The sequence below is a fragment of the Amia ocellicauda genome, chromosome 18, assembly GCF_036373705.1.
Source record: "Amia ocellicauda isolate fAmiCal2 chromosome 18, fAmiCal2.hap1, whole genome shotgun sequence".
Taxonomy (NCBI): domain Eukaryota; kingdom Metazoa; phylum Chordata; class Actinopteri; order Amiiformes; family Amiidae; genus Amia; species Amia ocellicauda.
The window spans coordinates 21511413-21525208 of record NC_089867.1 but is presented as its reverse complement, the minus strand read 5'-3'; the positions used below and the strand labels follow the sequence as shown (position 1 = coordinate 21525208).

Below are 13796 nucleotides of genomic sequence, written 5' to 3'. Positions count from 1 at the left end.
TCGGGATGTTCTCTTACCCTATACATAACAACTGTAGTCCTCGAACAGAGCTTTGTGTTATTTTGTATATATATCCTAACGTATGCATTTATTAAACCCTAGTTATATAACGGGGGTTTGGGCTATTCCAGGTCAAAGGAAATTGCCCGCAGGATCTGTGGGTTATTGGAGTAGACATAGCTATATCAGTGCTATGATATTTTGGTTTGAAAATACTATGCAAAAAAAAAAATATCTCAAGAACAGAGCAGTGGGAATGAACCCCAGAGACCCGGTCCTTGTTTGCTTCCTCAAATAGATCATCTCTACTCCTGCCCCCAGCCTCGCTATCTTTCATTACTTCTCCAGTAAATGTGATTAAGCTTATTGAAATATGAATGTTTTAATTACTCTGGCTGGACTCACAGTTTCAGAGAGGATATCCCCATGGCTGACAAAGCACAATTTTTTTATGATATCCAGCATTCGCCGGGTATCATAATGAAGCCGCCGGGCCGCCCGTTGGCGAAGGTGATAAGGTCGTGCCGCAGAGTGAGTTTTCATTAAGAAGCGGTGCCAAAGTTCGCCGTAAGTCCACACAGGCTGCGGCATTGTCTGTATAAACATATTTGCCAGACGGATTAAATTAACATGCTCCTTCTGGGATTACGCTCTTTTTAATCTGCTTTTTATAGGACTGGATTGCCTCCGTAGGTGGCGTGGCACTTCGGTGGTCTGTAATGAACGGATAGGGGGGTCTGCACACACTCCACGTCATTTGATTTATTCTTCCTCTTCTGGCAAGCGGCGCCGTCATAATTGTTTGATAAACCCGGGTCTCGACTTAGTTTTATTTTTAGATAAGATTATACATTTCTCCTAGAGCACAGCGGGGATCTCTGCAGCACTAGCCCGGTCGTCTTTCAGAAAGGAGATGGTATTTAAGGAGAGCCAGTGCAGCGTATGTGCCCAGAAATCAAATCAGTATTTTCCGAGTTGCTGCATTGGAGGGAATGTTCTGTTCTAGTTCAGGGTGAAGAAGCGTTACTGAAAGCGTTCGGATTTAATTACATAATTGAATGCTTTGATTTGCACTGAAAGAGGTTGGAAGCTCAGACTCACATAGGTCTTTGGGCTGCTTCGCTTTAGAACGTATTTAAACTAACATTAAAAAAGTCGTTCTCTTCCACCTGTATAATAAAAGTAAAAAGGGTTTGATGCACAGTGAAGAAATCTTGTCCATGTTTGTTATGTATCACTTTACCGGCCAACGCAGAGCTATGAAAACCTTGCCTTGCTGCAGATGCTGTGACCTTCTCCTCCATCAACTGTCTCTCAGAGAAGCAGCAGGGGTATCTAAGATCGAGTCCTGGTGCTGCAGATTTGACAGGTGCACCGTATCGGGATCCAGAGCCGAGCAGATCAGCATGCCGATCGTTTTCCCAATGATGTCTCTCTGATAGCAGACCTCAGATGTGTCCCCTGCCCACACACGGGTCTGAAGAGATTATCATTTTCCCCCAGCATGACACCAGGCGCTTGAAAGCCCTTGGTAAGACGAGATCTCTTCTCAAGGGTCCTTGTGAGGGAAGATATGGGTGTGAATTAGGCCTTTTTCCGTTTGAGAGAAAAAAAAAAAGAGTGGCTGGCTCTCAGACTACTATTTTTTGTCAGGACCAGCTTTCCACACTTGGCTGTTTGTTCTTTCATTTTCTCAGGTTCTCCCGTACCAGCATTCTTCAAGGAATTGGTTTTCTGACACCCTGGTTCTCTTATCAAAGAATATCACACCAAGTCGAAATTATTAGGTTGAAAAAGCGCCACATAATAGAGTAGTTTTCTTTATAAGCGTCCTGTCTCTGTCTGTGAGTTCCTACAGATAATGCTGTGTTTATGTTTGGTTCTTCTTATTGAAAATACAGATAATAAACACAAGGCCTTTTTCTACTGATTAAGGATTTGTGTGGCATTAAAATGCAAGTTCAATGAAATGTATCTGATGAAGACGTGATCTGTAGTGAGTTTCATCCTTTCTTTTATCATATCCAGTTTCTAAATTGAGCGTGGGCTTATTGCCATATGGCTGGAAGTCCAGAGGGATTTTTTTAAATAGGTCTTGGTATTACAGAAGTGCACCCAACTACTGAAGATAACCGACCTGTTCAAAAACATTGTAATGGCTCAAAGCCAGAACAAGAGCCGTGAAGACTTACCATCTGCTCCTGTGTGTACCGTTACATACTTGACATTTAAATATACCTATACCTACATCTGTGTGATTTAAGCACACTGAACATGTTTCTGCTTTATGTATAACGTATTTCTCGATGGAAAAACTGAAATTATGAAAATGTCACTGTCGTCTTTTAGTTAATCGTTTTTCCTCTCATTCTTTGCTTTTATTAAATATCGTGAATCAGACAACAGTTGTACTGCATTCGGTTTGAATTGCATGCATGCACTCGATTCAGAGGGGTGAAGAGGGGATTTGATTAACTGTGATTGATCCTGGGTTGAAATCTCGGGCGCTTGTGGTTAAGACCTTCAAAACGCACCGCCAGAAATCCACAAATGCGTTTTCCTCCCTGCACTCTATTATGCTTCGCCCAGAGGAGAATGACAAATAGTCCTATTTTGTAATTGCCCGAGGTAGCGCAGGTATTACGGTTACAGTGGGAATAGTTTTATCTCCGGATGTGGGAGCACACGACGCCTACAGCATCTCATTACATTTCACCTGACAAGCTTGCAGCCAGAGAGGTACAAATATAATGCACAGAGATCTTTTTTAAAGCCCTAATAACATTTGGAAAGGTGTAACTTCATACAAAGACAATTGCGATATTATTATTTTATTCACCTCGAAAAACAACAAGTGTTACCAGTTACCTCCTCAAGCTGAAACTCTCAATTATGAATAGAGCCAACATCTTACAGAAACCATTCGATGCAAATTGTTTCACTTTGTCTAATTTAGCATCAACGTGTTACACTTGCGATTATTGATTAAAAACCAGAAGAAAGACTACAGGAACAAAAAACACATGTATAGCAATTCAGTCTTTGCAAAACAGCAGCCTTAGACAGCGACAGTCGAATCCTGTTTATTTGATTCTGAACGGGCGATGAACTCAAACACAATTCTCATTACAGGTGCTTGACTGACAGGTTTGATTTTTCCCCTCTGAGGCAGAAAGCTTCATAAGGAGGCTGTTGCAATGCTACTGCTTGCTGGTGGGACCGATGCAATTAATCTGAGCTCAGGTGTGTCTCTCAGCATTCAGACTGCATGGGCATATCCCACCGGCCGTGCCAAGGTCTGTGGCTTGAAGCAGGAGAAGGGACAACTGCAGTGGGCCTGTGACAATGAATTCTAATTAAAAGCCATCTGCTGACTTAATCAACGAGGCGTGTGGGTTTCGCCCCGTCACTGAACGTTGCATCTCCGCGCCTGACCCCCTTGGTCCGTAGAGGCACGAGCAACGAACCCATCCTGCCATCGCGGAGCAACGGTGCCACACAGCTCCGGAACAATCCAGCCACTCTGCTCAGATCCCCACCAATCAGACGTCACGTGTGTTTGAAACACAGACCAACAGTCTTTTTTGTTTTGTCCAAAGCAAACTAAGGGAAAATGATAAAGCACAGACGGCATAATGGAGTAGCTCTTGAATTGTGGAATATATCAGCGATGCACCGAGTTGACCTCAATTTTGGATGAAGATGGCAAGAGGAAAGGATCTCAGTGACTGTGAAAGAGGGGTCATTATTGGGGCACGAATGGCAGGAGCTTCAGTAACACAGACGCTCGACTGGCTCGTGTTCTGGACAAGCGGGCGAGTGCATGTGTGGGACACCAAGAGAACAGTACAGGCCTGACTGCTGGACCCCTACAGTGAGGGGGTCCGGAGGCTCTGTTATGCTGTGGGGGGCATTTTCCTGGCATGGTTTGGGTCCACTTGTCCCCTTAGAGGGAAGGGTCACTGCAAATCATGACAAAGTCATTCTGAATGATCACCTTTATCCTATGGTGACACATTTCTATCCTGATGGGAGTGGTCTCTTCCAGGATGACAATGCCCCCATCCACAGGGCACGAGCGCTCACTGAATGGTGTGATGAGTATGATAATGATGTGACTCATATGCTATGGCCTTCGCAGTCACCACATCTCAACCCAGTTGAACACTGTGGGAGATTCTGGACCGACGTGTTAGACAGCGCTCTCCACCACCATCATCAAAACCCCAAATGAGGGAATATCTTTTGGAAGAATGGTGTTCATCCCTCCAGTAGAGTCCAGAGACTCGTACAATCTGTGTCAAGAGCATTGAAGCTGTTTTGGTGGCCCATGGTGCCCAACACCTTACTTGAGACACTTTGTGTTGGTTTTTCCTTTAATTTGTCACCCATCTGTATGTATGGTTGTATGTATATTAAATTGATCTTGTCATGCTAAACCAGCCCATAAACCCACTGCTGTATCTCTGACAGTGACGTGTTCAACAATGGATTAAACATGATTAACGTGGCCTGGGGGCCTCGTGGCGCTGGAGGTCAAAGAGCTGCGGAGGAGTCCTTTACTGTCCTAGTTCCTCGCAGGAATATTCATTTTTAATTTCAGACGGGAAAATCCTGGAAACAAGTCTCGCCAAAAGGCAATGCCGCTTAATTATTCAGAAATGGTTAAATTGGTGACTGTGTTTTTTTTTTCTCCTTCTGTGCCCTTCTATCACTCCATATGTCCCAGGGATCTCGAGACTCACCTGCTTTCGCTTCCTCCCAGACCATTTCACAGCAGGCGTGTAAATCATTGAAAACCCTCAGCCTGCAGCTCATTGTCTGAGAGTGGACGTCCAAATCAGCTCTGCCTGAAGACACTAGGAATGACTACTGTTAGGATTAGCAAAGGCATTTAATAAAACCGATCTCAATAGGGACGTGAAATATTGTGATATTTGCAACTGCTTTATCGGCCAGCTGTTTTTTCTCTCTTTACACCCAGGGGAGGAGCCATACAGTTCACTAAATACAGACCAGACTTGTTTTTGTTTCCCCGTCTTCTCTCCGATGTTTATTGCGGTTTGCTTGTACACAAAGACAGCTCGCCAGACTGCCAAATGATTATAAATTCTCGTCAAAGACTGCGGACATTTCCCAGGCACCTGAGAGTCTGTACAGTGTGTATTTTGGATTGAAACAGCATGTCCTCACTAAGAACAAGTAAATCAATCAGACTGTATTGTCGGCTCGTCTCTAAGCAAACTTTCTTGATTGTATTAAAATTAACACTATGATAACGGGCACTGATTCTTAATGGTTTAATGTATGAATCCCACAGGAATAACATGAGTGCCTCATGCTTTTCCATTGAGTTCTGGTGTTGCTCACATGTGTACACCCTGACCCCAAACCTAGTCTGTCATCCCGATCCCTACCCCTGACCCCAACCTCGTTATGCATGTGATTAACAGCGGATGTAAGATGAAGTGCACCAGGTCCCAGGTACATCACTTCATTAAGGATTGGTGCCTGTTATTGTAACATAAAATAGGTCAAGAAACGAACGGATTCACTCAGCTGAAGCACTCATGAGGGGAGCAGACCCGGCCACACTGCTGCGCTCATGATCAGTATCCGAGAATCATTTCCCTCCTGCAGCAAGACGCGTATTGGCTTTGGCAGATCGATAATCAGGAGGATGTTAATGGGGTCGAGTCACCAGCCCTTCTTTCCCTTCCTGGGGCGGGCAGCGCGTCCCCGTCAGCCCCCTCTGTTTCACTGACATTACAAGGAAACTAATTTACAAGAAGCAGACTGACAGTCAAAGTGAAGGGGCTATAGATCAGCTGTTGTAAATGGGACATCTTGCATGAAAAGATGGGGGAAGTGAGGGATGGATAGACTGTTTGCAAAGCATTGGAGCCAGGATTTGGGCTAAAGGAAAGCGTTCAGGAAGCCCAAAGCTTGGGAGGCCAGTTCTGTGTCGTTTGTCTTTTTTCCCTTATCTGCTGACAGTTTTATTGGTGCCGGTTGCGCCGGGCTGATAGCTTTGAAAACCCTCCTGTCTGGTGTGCAGTTATCGCCGGCACCAGTACAGGAGATGTCTGTGCCCCTTCATCTATCATCCTGATGCGGGGGAGGGGACGGACGACCGCTGCACTCTGGCTGCAGAATTGGTCTCCATACAGGCAAAGGAGAAAGGAGAGAGACTAAAAGGAGGAGAAAGACAGAAAAGGGAAAAGAGAGACAGAATGTTTGCAGACAGAACTAGTTAATGAAACGGAAGAAAAGGACAAGAATGGAAAGAAAGGAAAAACACATTTGTTATACATAATTGATATATATAGGAGTGTGTGGGTGTATATATGTAGTTGTACTTTTATTAAATTGTGTCTAGAGGTATAGATACAAAATGACTGGTGTATTTATGTCCGTTCCCCCCTTTTCAAATTCCTCTCCGTTCACTGATTACGCCTCACTATGTTTACCGTCTGAATTCGGATCAAAGTTACGCGAGAACCCTATCTCTCCCCAGCACACAAGCCAGGTCCGTCAGCTGCTCCATGGCCGTAATCACTTGGATACACAGGTCGTCTCTCCTGCCCTCCTGTTCCATATTTATAGGGCGCTGTAATTACAGATCAGGCGCCGGTAGGCTGCGGGGACCGAGGCGCGGGGCTCCTCTTCGGAGAGCCGAGCGTACGGGAGGCAGGTCGGATTTGTGGTGTTGGAAAGCGTTGGGGGGGGGGGGCTCGCACAACAGCACAAAAACAGGCAAGTTTAATTTAAGCCTCAGTTTCCATGGAAATCTGACGAGAGGTGGACATCAAAAGAGGAAATGTAATCGCCCTCTGTATTGCCTGAGTTTATATACAAGACTTAATTCCACAGCCCTTTTAGAAGCGATTTTTGTTTTTCTATCTACAGTTACAGTTACCCCTCACAGTGACCCATACACTATACTCAACACAGGTCCGTCCCTTTGAACCACCACCAGAAACAACAAACCGAAAGGATACAAACTAATTCAGGAGTGAGAAAGAACGGAAAAGAGAAAAATATTTACATTGTCCCCACTTGACATGTAACTGCGAGTTGTGTTTACAGGTACACCGTGGGACATGCTGTACTTCTGAGTGTGTATACAGCACATTTAGAGAAGGAAAAAAGATTGTAAATGCCTGATGTCAGTCTGTTAAAAAGCAACAGATTTACAACATTGTGATGGAAAAATAAAATACCTAAATTGTGGAAAAATCGGAGGTGATAAGATCAAAGCACACAAACATTAAACAGTGTGAAGTAATTGCATCCAATTGGCCGTTTCCTGGCAGGCAAGTCTGAGAGCTGTGGCGATGCTAGGATCTTACTAGTGCTGTAGGCAGTCAGACTTTCTGTCACTTCACAAACTCTTTTTCTTCTTCTTATTGTGTCACAATGTGTTTTCATTTCTCACAACGTTGTGTTGAATCCACATCGGAGCTGCCGGCAGTGAATGCCAAAGCCTCCCGAGACGCCTGGTCACGTACACGTTCTTTGAAGGCTGGACGCTTCATTCGAGTATAAATGTGAAAATCCATTTTCGTTGAAATTCCACATAGTCCACACGTATTTTTGCCAGTTTATTTATATTTGAACATGCTGCGAGTGTAGCAGGGCTGGGGTTGTGAAATCCAATACACGGCCATGAAACGGGCCCGAGTGACGGGAAATCGTTAGAAGAGTGAACTGGGGAAAAGCAATTTTACAACCTCTTGCTTATTGTGAAACTGCTTGGTTGGGATTTGATGATCAAAAACACCGGGACGATGTTAACTACTTGGCACACAAATAACAATTTAGAAATAGTAAATAGTAATTTGTTGCCCCTTTTCTGTATCAGTCCTCCATTGCAAGACTCTTAATGATCATTCTTTGATCTTCTGACTAAAATCTCTGTATGTATGCAGACATGTACAAAGAAAGAAGAGGTGGAGGGCAAGGCAGAGATGCACACATCATAATAAACTGTATCTGCTAATAGGTTAAGATGTAGGGCTATCAAAAGACCACAAATAAGCAATTACTGAATGCGTTTCTTGTTCAGACATGAAAAGCTACAGAGGGATTTATTGTTTTGAAGGTTGTTTCAATTAGGAGCCAATAAATTAGACGAGAAATGCTGCTTTGTTCTCCGGTACAGACAGGACTACATTTGTTTTGACAGATCGTACGTGAAACTTTTATTTACATCCTTGAATTCACTTGCGGAGGAATAGGAAAATGGGTTCTGCATGGTTACTGAATACATGTGGCACTCAAGCCAACCCAAGTGCATAGATATGAGTAAGTCAGTCATGTAGCTGCTACTTGCTGAACTTTTTGAATCAGTATCGTTAAACCAACCATTTAATCTGACCTGCTAATTACATCAAAATCACAGCAAATTTGTTAACGGCGCTCTGGATCTGTAATCCAAAGGCGAAATCACAGCCAGATCCGAGACTTTTCAATCAACCAAAGTGCTATGGATGTGCAGATACATATATTATCTTGCTTATCGTGATTGTTTTCTATATAGAAACTGGAACAGGGTAATATGCTGAGAAAGGCTTTTTGCCACTTGTCCCCTCGGCCCATTGAGAAAATCCTGATCATAAACGGTTAAACTGCTCTTTTGTAAACCGAAGATTCATTTGCTGACCGATCACTTCTACGCAGTGTGGGTTTCCTGAAATGAAACAATCGTGCAGTGCCGTTTTTCTCCCACGGGAAGGCTAGAACATTCTCCCTAATGGAGGAATCACTGCCCTAGTATAATAAAAAGGTATTCGGCTCGGGACGTTTTAAAAGTGGGTAATGTTCATAAAGCAGCTTTCGTCCATACAGCTGAAAATGAAAGAGATGAAATACAATTATATTGGGAATCATGCTGTTCAATGTCTCTTCGGATCGAGTGAATGTATTCTTTTTGTTTTTAATTCACCTACACCAGATCCACTGCTTGTCTTTTCACAAACAGACAGTGATTTAATAAACGACCTCGCCTGTATCTCCTCAAACCGCACCAAAGTGCTCTGTTAGTCATTAACCTTTATAATGAACTTGGTCCCAAATGACATGGAAGCACAGATCCACTCAATCAAAGTGTGTCTGTTGAATATCAGAGCAGATTTGCTTTCTCTGCGTCTGCACATATGAAAGCCAGTAACTTTAAAGACTGTTGCACCGAAACAGATCCGATACATCGTTGACAGATATGATCCCTCGTGTTCCCCATGAGGTAACCCTGACTTATAAATCAACTGCCAGCCAGCCAGCCAGCCAATCATCAGTCTCTGTTACAATCTCTGCAAAATCTCACTGTCGCAGCCTCCCTCTGCCGCAATACGTTCGGCCCCTTTGCCGCAATCTATACAGGAGCGGGGGTCGTGTTTGACAAAGAGGCAGTTTGTGTAATGTGTGTCCAAACCCGACAGCTTGAGTGTATCTTGTTTTCCGAGATAAGATTTCTCTACGGGGTGGGTTCGAGAACAAGCAGAGGCCCTCGGTGTATAAACACGCACAATGCATCGTGGGTAAACACACGGACCCCCTGATAAATTGTAAAGCAAAGCTGAAGTGTTTCATTCTCTCTGTTCCCTAGGCTGTGTGGTCTCCGTCTCGGGACGCATGACCTTCACCAGCAACAAGTCCATGGAGATCGAGGTGTTTGTGGACGCCGACCCCCTAGTGGAGGCGGCCAGGGGGAAGTACCGGGCCGTCACCGCCTTCTTCACCTACATCTCCCTGGATAAGGAGGGAAAGCCACTGTCTGTCCCGCCACTCAAGGTAAGCAAAGACGCCGACACCCTTCTGAATTCAACACACTGGAGCCACCAATCTCCATTCCCCACCCTCGTATTTATTTTATCATCATCATCCATTTTTAAATGATTAGTAACACAACCAGCCCTCCTACTGCAATATATCTGTTCTGACAATCTGTCTCGCATGTCAGATTATACCGAGTCCGCATTTGTGGGAATTTCCCGTGTGCGATTATTGCTGATATCCTTTGTGTCCAGCCAGGCACTCTGGTCTTAGGCAGCGCATGGTCTCAATTTAAAGATTCAAATAATCATTGGGATTTCCACCTGCGCTGTGTTTCTGTCTCGGCCGCTGCGACGCTAAATATAGCCTAATTTCTTGTAAGCTACTGTTGTTTCAGTCTGTTTTGTCATGAATATTGTATGTGCAGTGGAGCTGTGCTGTGCTGCTGCTTTTCAAAGTCTTTTGTTGGCTAACTATTACGGCCAGCTCTCATTTAGCATCCCACCGCTTCCCTCCCTACCCCTCACATCTCTCTCCTTCCTCTCTCATCCCTCAGTCACTTGACATGATATATTGATATATTATCCCATCATCTCTGCTGGTGATTCACTAGGAGCTATTTAGATTCCCATTTACAACACAGTCCATTCATCAAGTTCTGATCGCTTTACAAATTTCCAGTGCCTTCCAGTAAATCTGAACTTCGCTTTGTTTAAAGTAAAAACAAACAGACAAACAAACAAACAGAACTCTATGCCTCACAAAACAGTGACAAATAACACCAGAAGATCGATACGTGAACACATCAGGGCCCAGCCGAAGCAGAAAGCAATGTCACGAAAAGAGATTTTATTTAATATTGATTGAGTACAGGGAGCTTGTGGAAATCTGAGCTGCTAAAGAGATGTTTTGTGCAATCGAACGTTAAATCTAAGATAGATAAAACATGCAGTCGATGCATTTTTGAAGCAATTGAATTGTAAATGATAGTTATATTTCGAGGATTTGTTTTATTATTATTATTTTGTCTGGAAAGCACGGAGTCATAGTAATAGACTGTGTTGAGTTACATTACATTGCAAATTGCATCCAGGTGTTAAAAGAGCCTCTGATTGTGGTTAACTCCTGACAGGCTGGCGTTAAGTGTTATTCACCTGATCAGTACTCACGATGAAAACAAACAAAACAAGAATTATCAGTGCGGTCGTTGGTGGAGGGCTTATTTCCATGAAGAAAGAAACTCATGTGGAAAGATGCATGATAAAGCGGCTTTATTTCCTATGTTTTGCTCATTATATATATTTTTTTGCTTGTCAAAGCGCCCGCAACAGAAATAAAAACAAGGATTGCAGCTGTTAAATGATTCCCTTTGTGTTTTGAATTCTGCGTTTGCCCCTTTGTAGTGTAACATGGTGGTTAATTTTCAACGTCTTCCCCCTATGTAAGTCCTGCAAGCTTCCTCTCAACACGCTGGCCCGTGTCCCGGCAGTGGAGGCACCTCCGGGCTGCTGTCTGCGCGACGTTTCTTGCAGCAGCTGGAGCCACGCCACCTGAGGCACGTCCACAGCAGGGTAGTTTAGAGAGAGAAGCACAGGACGAATGGACGCAGAGTGAATATGACTACACTGTATATATCAGGAATAAAAAACTACAGGCATGCTGTTAAAACTGTTGTACCAACCCTTGGTGATAATTAACTATAGTTTAGGAAACGCAGAGTTTAATTAAATGGACAAATAAAACCAGGGTCTCCCCTTCTTGTTTAACCAATGTTTTTTCCACTATGTTTTTGCTATAAAATAAAACAGCATGTAATGATATGACGAAGAAATGAAGGCCCATTCAATTGTTATTAATGCGCGGAGCCATTGATATGTTTGAGGACAACACAGCACGAAGATAAATTGGACTCTTCGGATGAGAACGAACGCAGCCAGATATAACTCCATTGCGCTCCATGGGCACAACTGCATGCAATGCAGTACGTTAGGTACATTTCCTCAACTGTAACTAGTGTAGTGTCCCTATGGGCCCTGTGGTGACTGAAGACTCACAAGTACGACAGAGTGCTGCAAGGAGCCGCTTTCAAATGATAAAACATCATTTTTAGTTTCCCACCAGATATCTCCCTCCATGGCTTCCATCCCATAAGAATCGAGCGCCACCCATTATGCAAGCACGAGATTATATTTAATGTTTTTTTTGGTTTAATTTAATTAGGGCTTATTAATTTAAAGGGGACACAATCACAATCTCGAGCATGATTGTAATTGCGGCGCACATGATTTTAAAGCCGTGTAAAAATAGGCCCATCTGCTTTAATTATTCAGAGAAGGCTATAAAAAGAAATGCAAGTGGGTTAGCTGGCAGTGCTGCGATGGTGCGTTGCAGACAAACAGAGCAGAAGAGCAGCGGTGAGACGCGTCTCGATGAAGCCCGCTGTACGTGGGATCACCGTGCTCCTCTACAGTTGTTTGCATTGCCTGATGTTTGGAGCACTAACTTCACTATGCATTGCACCACACTCACTCAGATCTGTGTTTTTAAGGTTTCACTATAAGCACTTGCAGTGTCTTGGTAATCCATCGATTATTTTTTCGTTTTTTCCAGCAATATTTACCGTTCGGTGGTGCATACGGAAAACATGACATTTTATTGTGTATTTTAACAGGGTTGCAAGTGAGGTAAATTAAAAGGTATAAATATTGTACTAATCATTTAATTGCGAGTTGGCCCTTTGGGAATTAAATGTGCTGGTAAAACTGTCCCCTCAGCAGATCGTTTAGTTCAATTGGGGTGTTTTTTTCTGTAGTTTTTTGTTGTTTTGGTGAGGCAAACCGGCGTATCAGACTATCACTCAGGACATGCCAGGGTATTTTAATTAGTTTTAATTGAAAGTCCTAAGCTAGGCCATTATAGTTTAGTTCATAGATTAGGCCCTTTTCATCATTGTAGTCAGATATCCATTGAGTGCAGCCCTTATGTTAGTGAGACAGATCCCAAGTATTCAAGAAAAAGCAAAGCATTTCGGGACAGCATGATGTCATTTGTGTGGGATGTATTCTGCAGTATATAAAATACTGTCACAAGATATATCCATCAAAATATGTATCTATACGTTTCAATGTTGCTATGCAAAATATCATTGTTCGTTTGATTAGCTTTCCCTTAAGGTTCCGTGAGCTGAAGATAAGCGCAGTAAAAATAGCACGAACGATTCTATCCCTTGTCATACTATTTCCTGGAATAGAATCTTTCAAGTGTATAAATAGCGTATTGACAGCCCAGTGGATTCTATTTTTTGACTTCAGGTGATTTTCACTCATGTGAAAAATCTCTGTTTCGTGTCTATTTTTAGAAACTCCCGTTTTAGCTCAGAGGCAGTGGGGGGGTGGGGGGTTGGGATTGGCTGCGGCTGTCTGCAGTGTGCTGGGGGGGCAGCAACGAGGGGAGGGGGATTGTACTGCATCTCTGTTACCCTTCAACAAGATGTAAATCAACGTAATGGACAAATATAAAGGGAAGATTGCTAGAGAGGGAGCCAGTGTACGTCACCAGGAGAAGGTCATCTGACTGCCATTGAATATCTGTACATTGTCACGAATATAATGATAATACAATAGGGATGAAGGAAAGAAAAACATAAAAAGGACATTGAGTCTTTTGGGGAAAGATAATCTCGGCACAGAGATCACCCCTTCCCCCAGAGCCGCAACACAACTTGGGTTGCCATGGCATCAAATGCATGTTTATTTTTGGATCTTTTTTAGTTTTTGTTCCGGGACCTTAAGGGGTTAAACGTCTCTGGTGAAACCTGGCGTCTCACACACACACGCGTGTACAGATCTCCCCACCAGCATTCGTCTGTCCTGCCTTAGTGAGGAAGTTAGGAAAGCAATACCTTAAAATCAGCTTAGATCGATAGATGATTCATTTCAATTATGAAAATTGCCCTCCCGGAATTAATACCGTTTTTTATTATGATTGGAGTTCCAGTATTTGCTATCTCGTTTTAGTTTTTA

General features: G+C 43.4%; 1 protein-coding gene across 6 annotated transcripts in view; it reads left to right on the top strand.

The window, feature by feature from the left end:
* acot7 (acyl-CoA thioesterase 7) overlaps positions 1 to 13796 on the top strand; it is a 72908-nt gene that overhangs the window by 47588 nt on the left and 11524 nt on the right. For all 6 annotated transcript variants that reach the window (XM_066690785.1, XM_066690788.1, XM_066690786.1 and 3 more), the window contains exon 8: positions 9608 to 9792. In XM_066690785.1, the coding sequence (XP_066546882.1) occupies positions 9608 to 9792 (185 nt within the window). The remainder of the gene's footprint in view (positions 1 to 9607; positions 9793 to 13796) is intronic.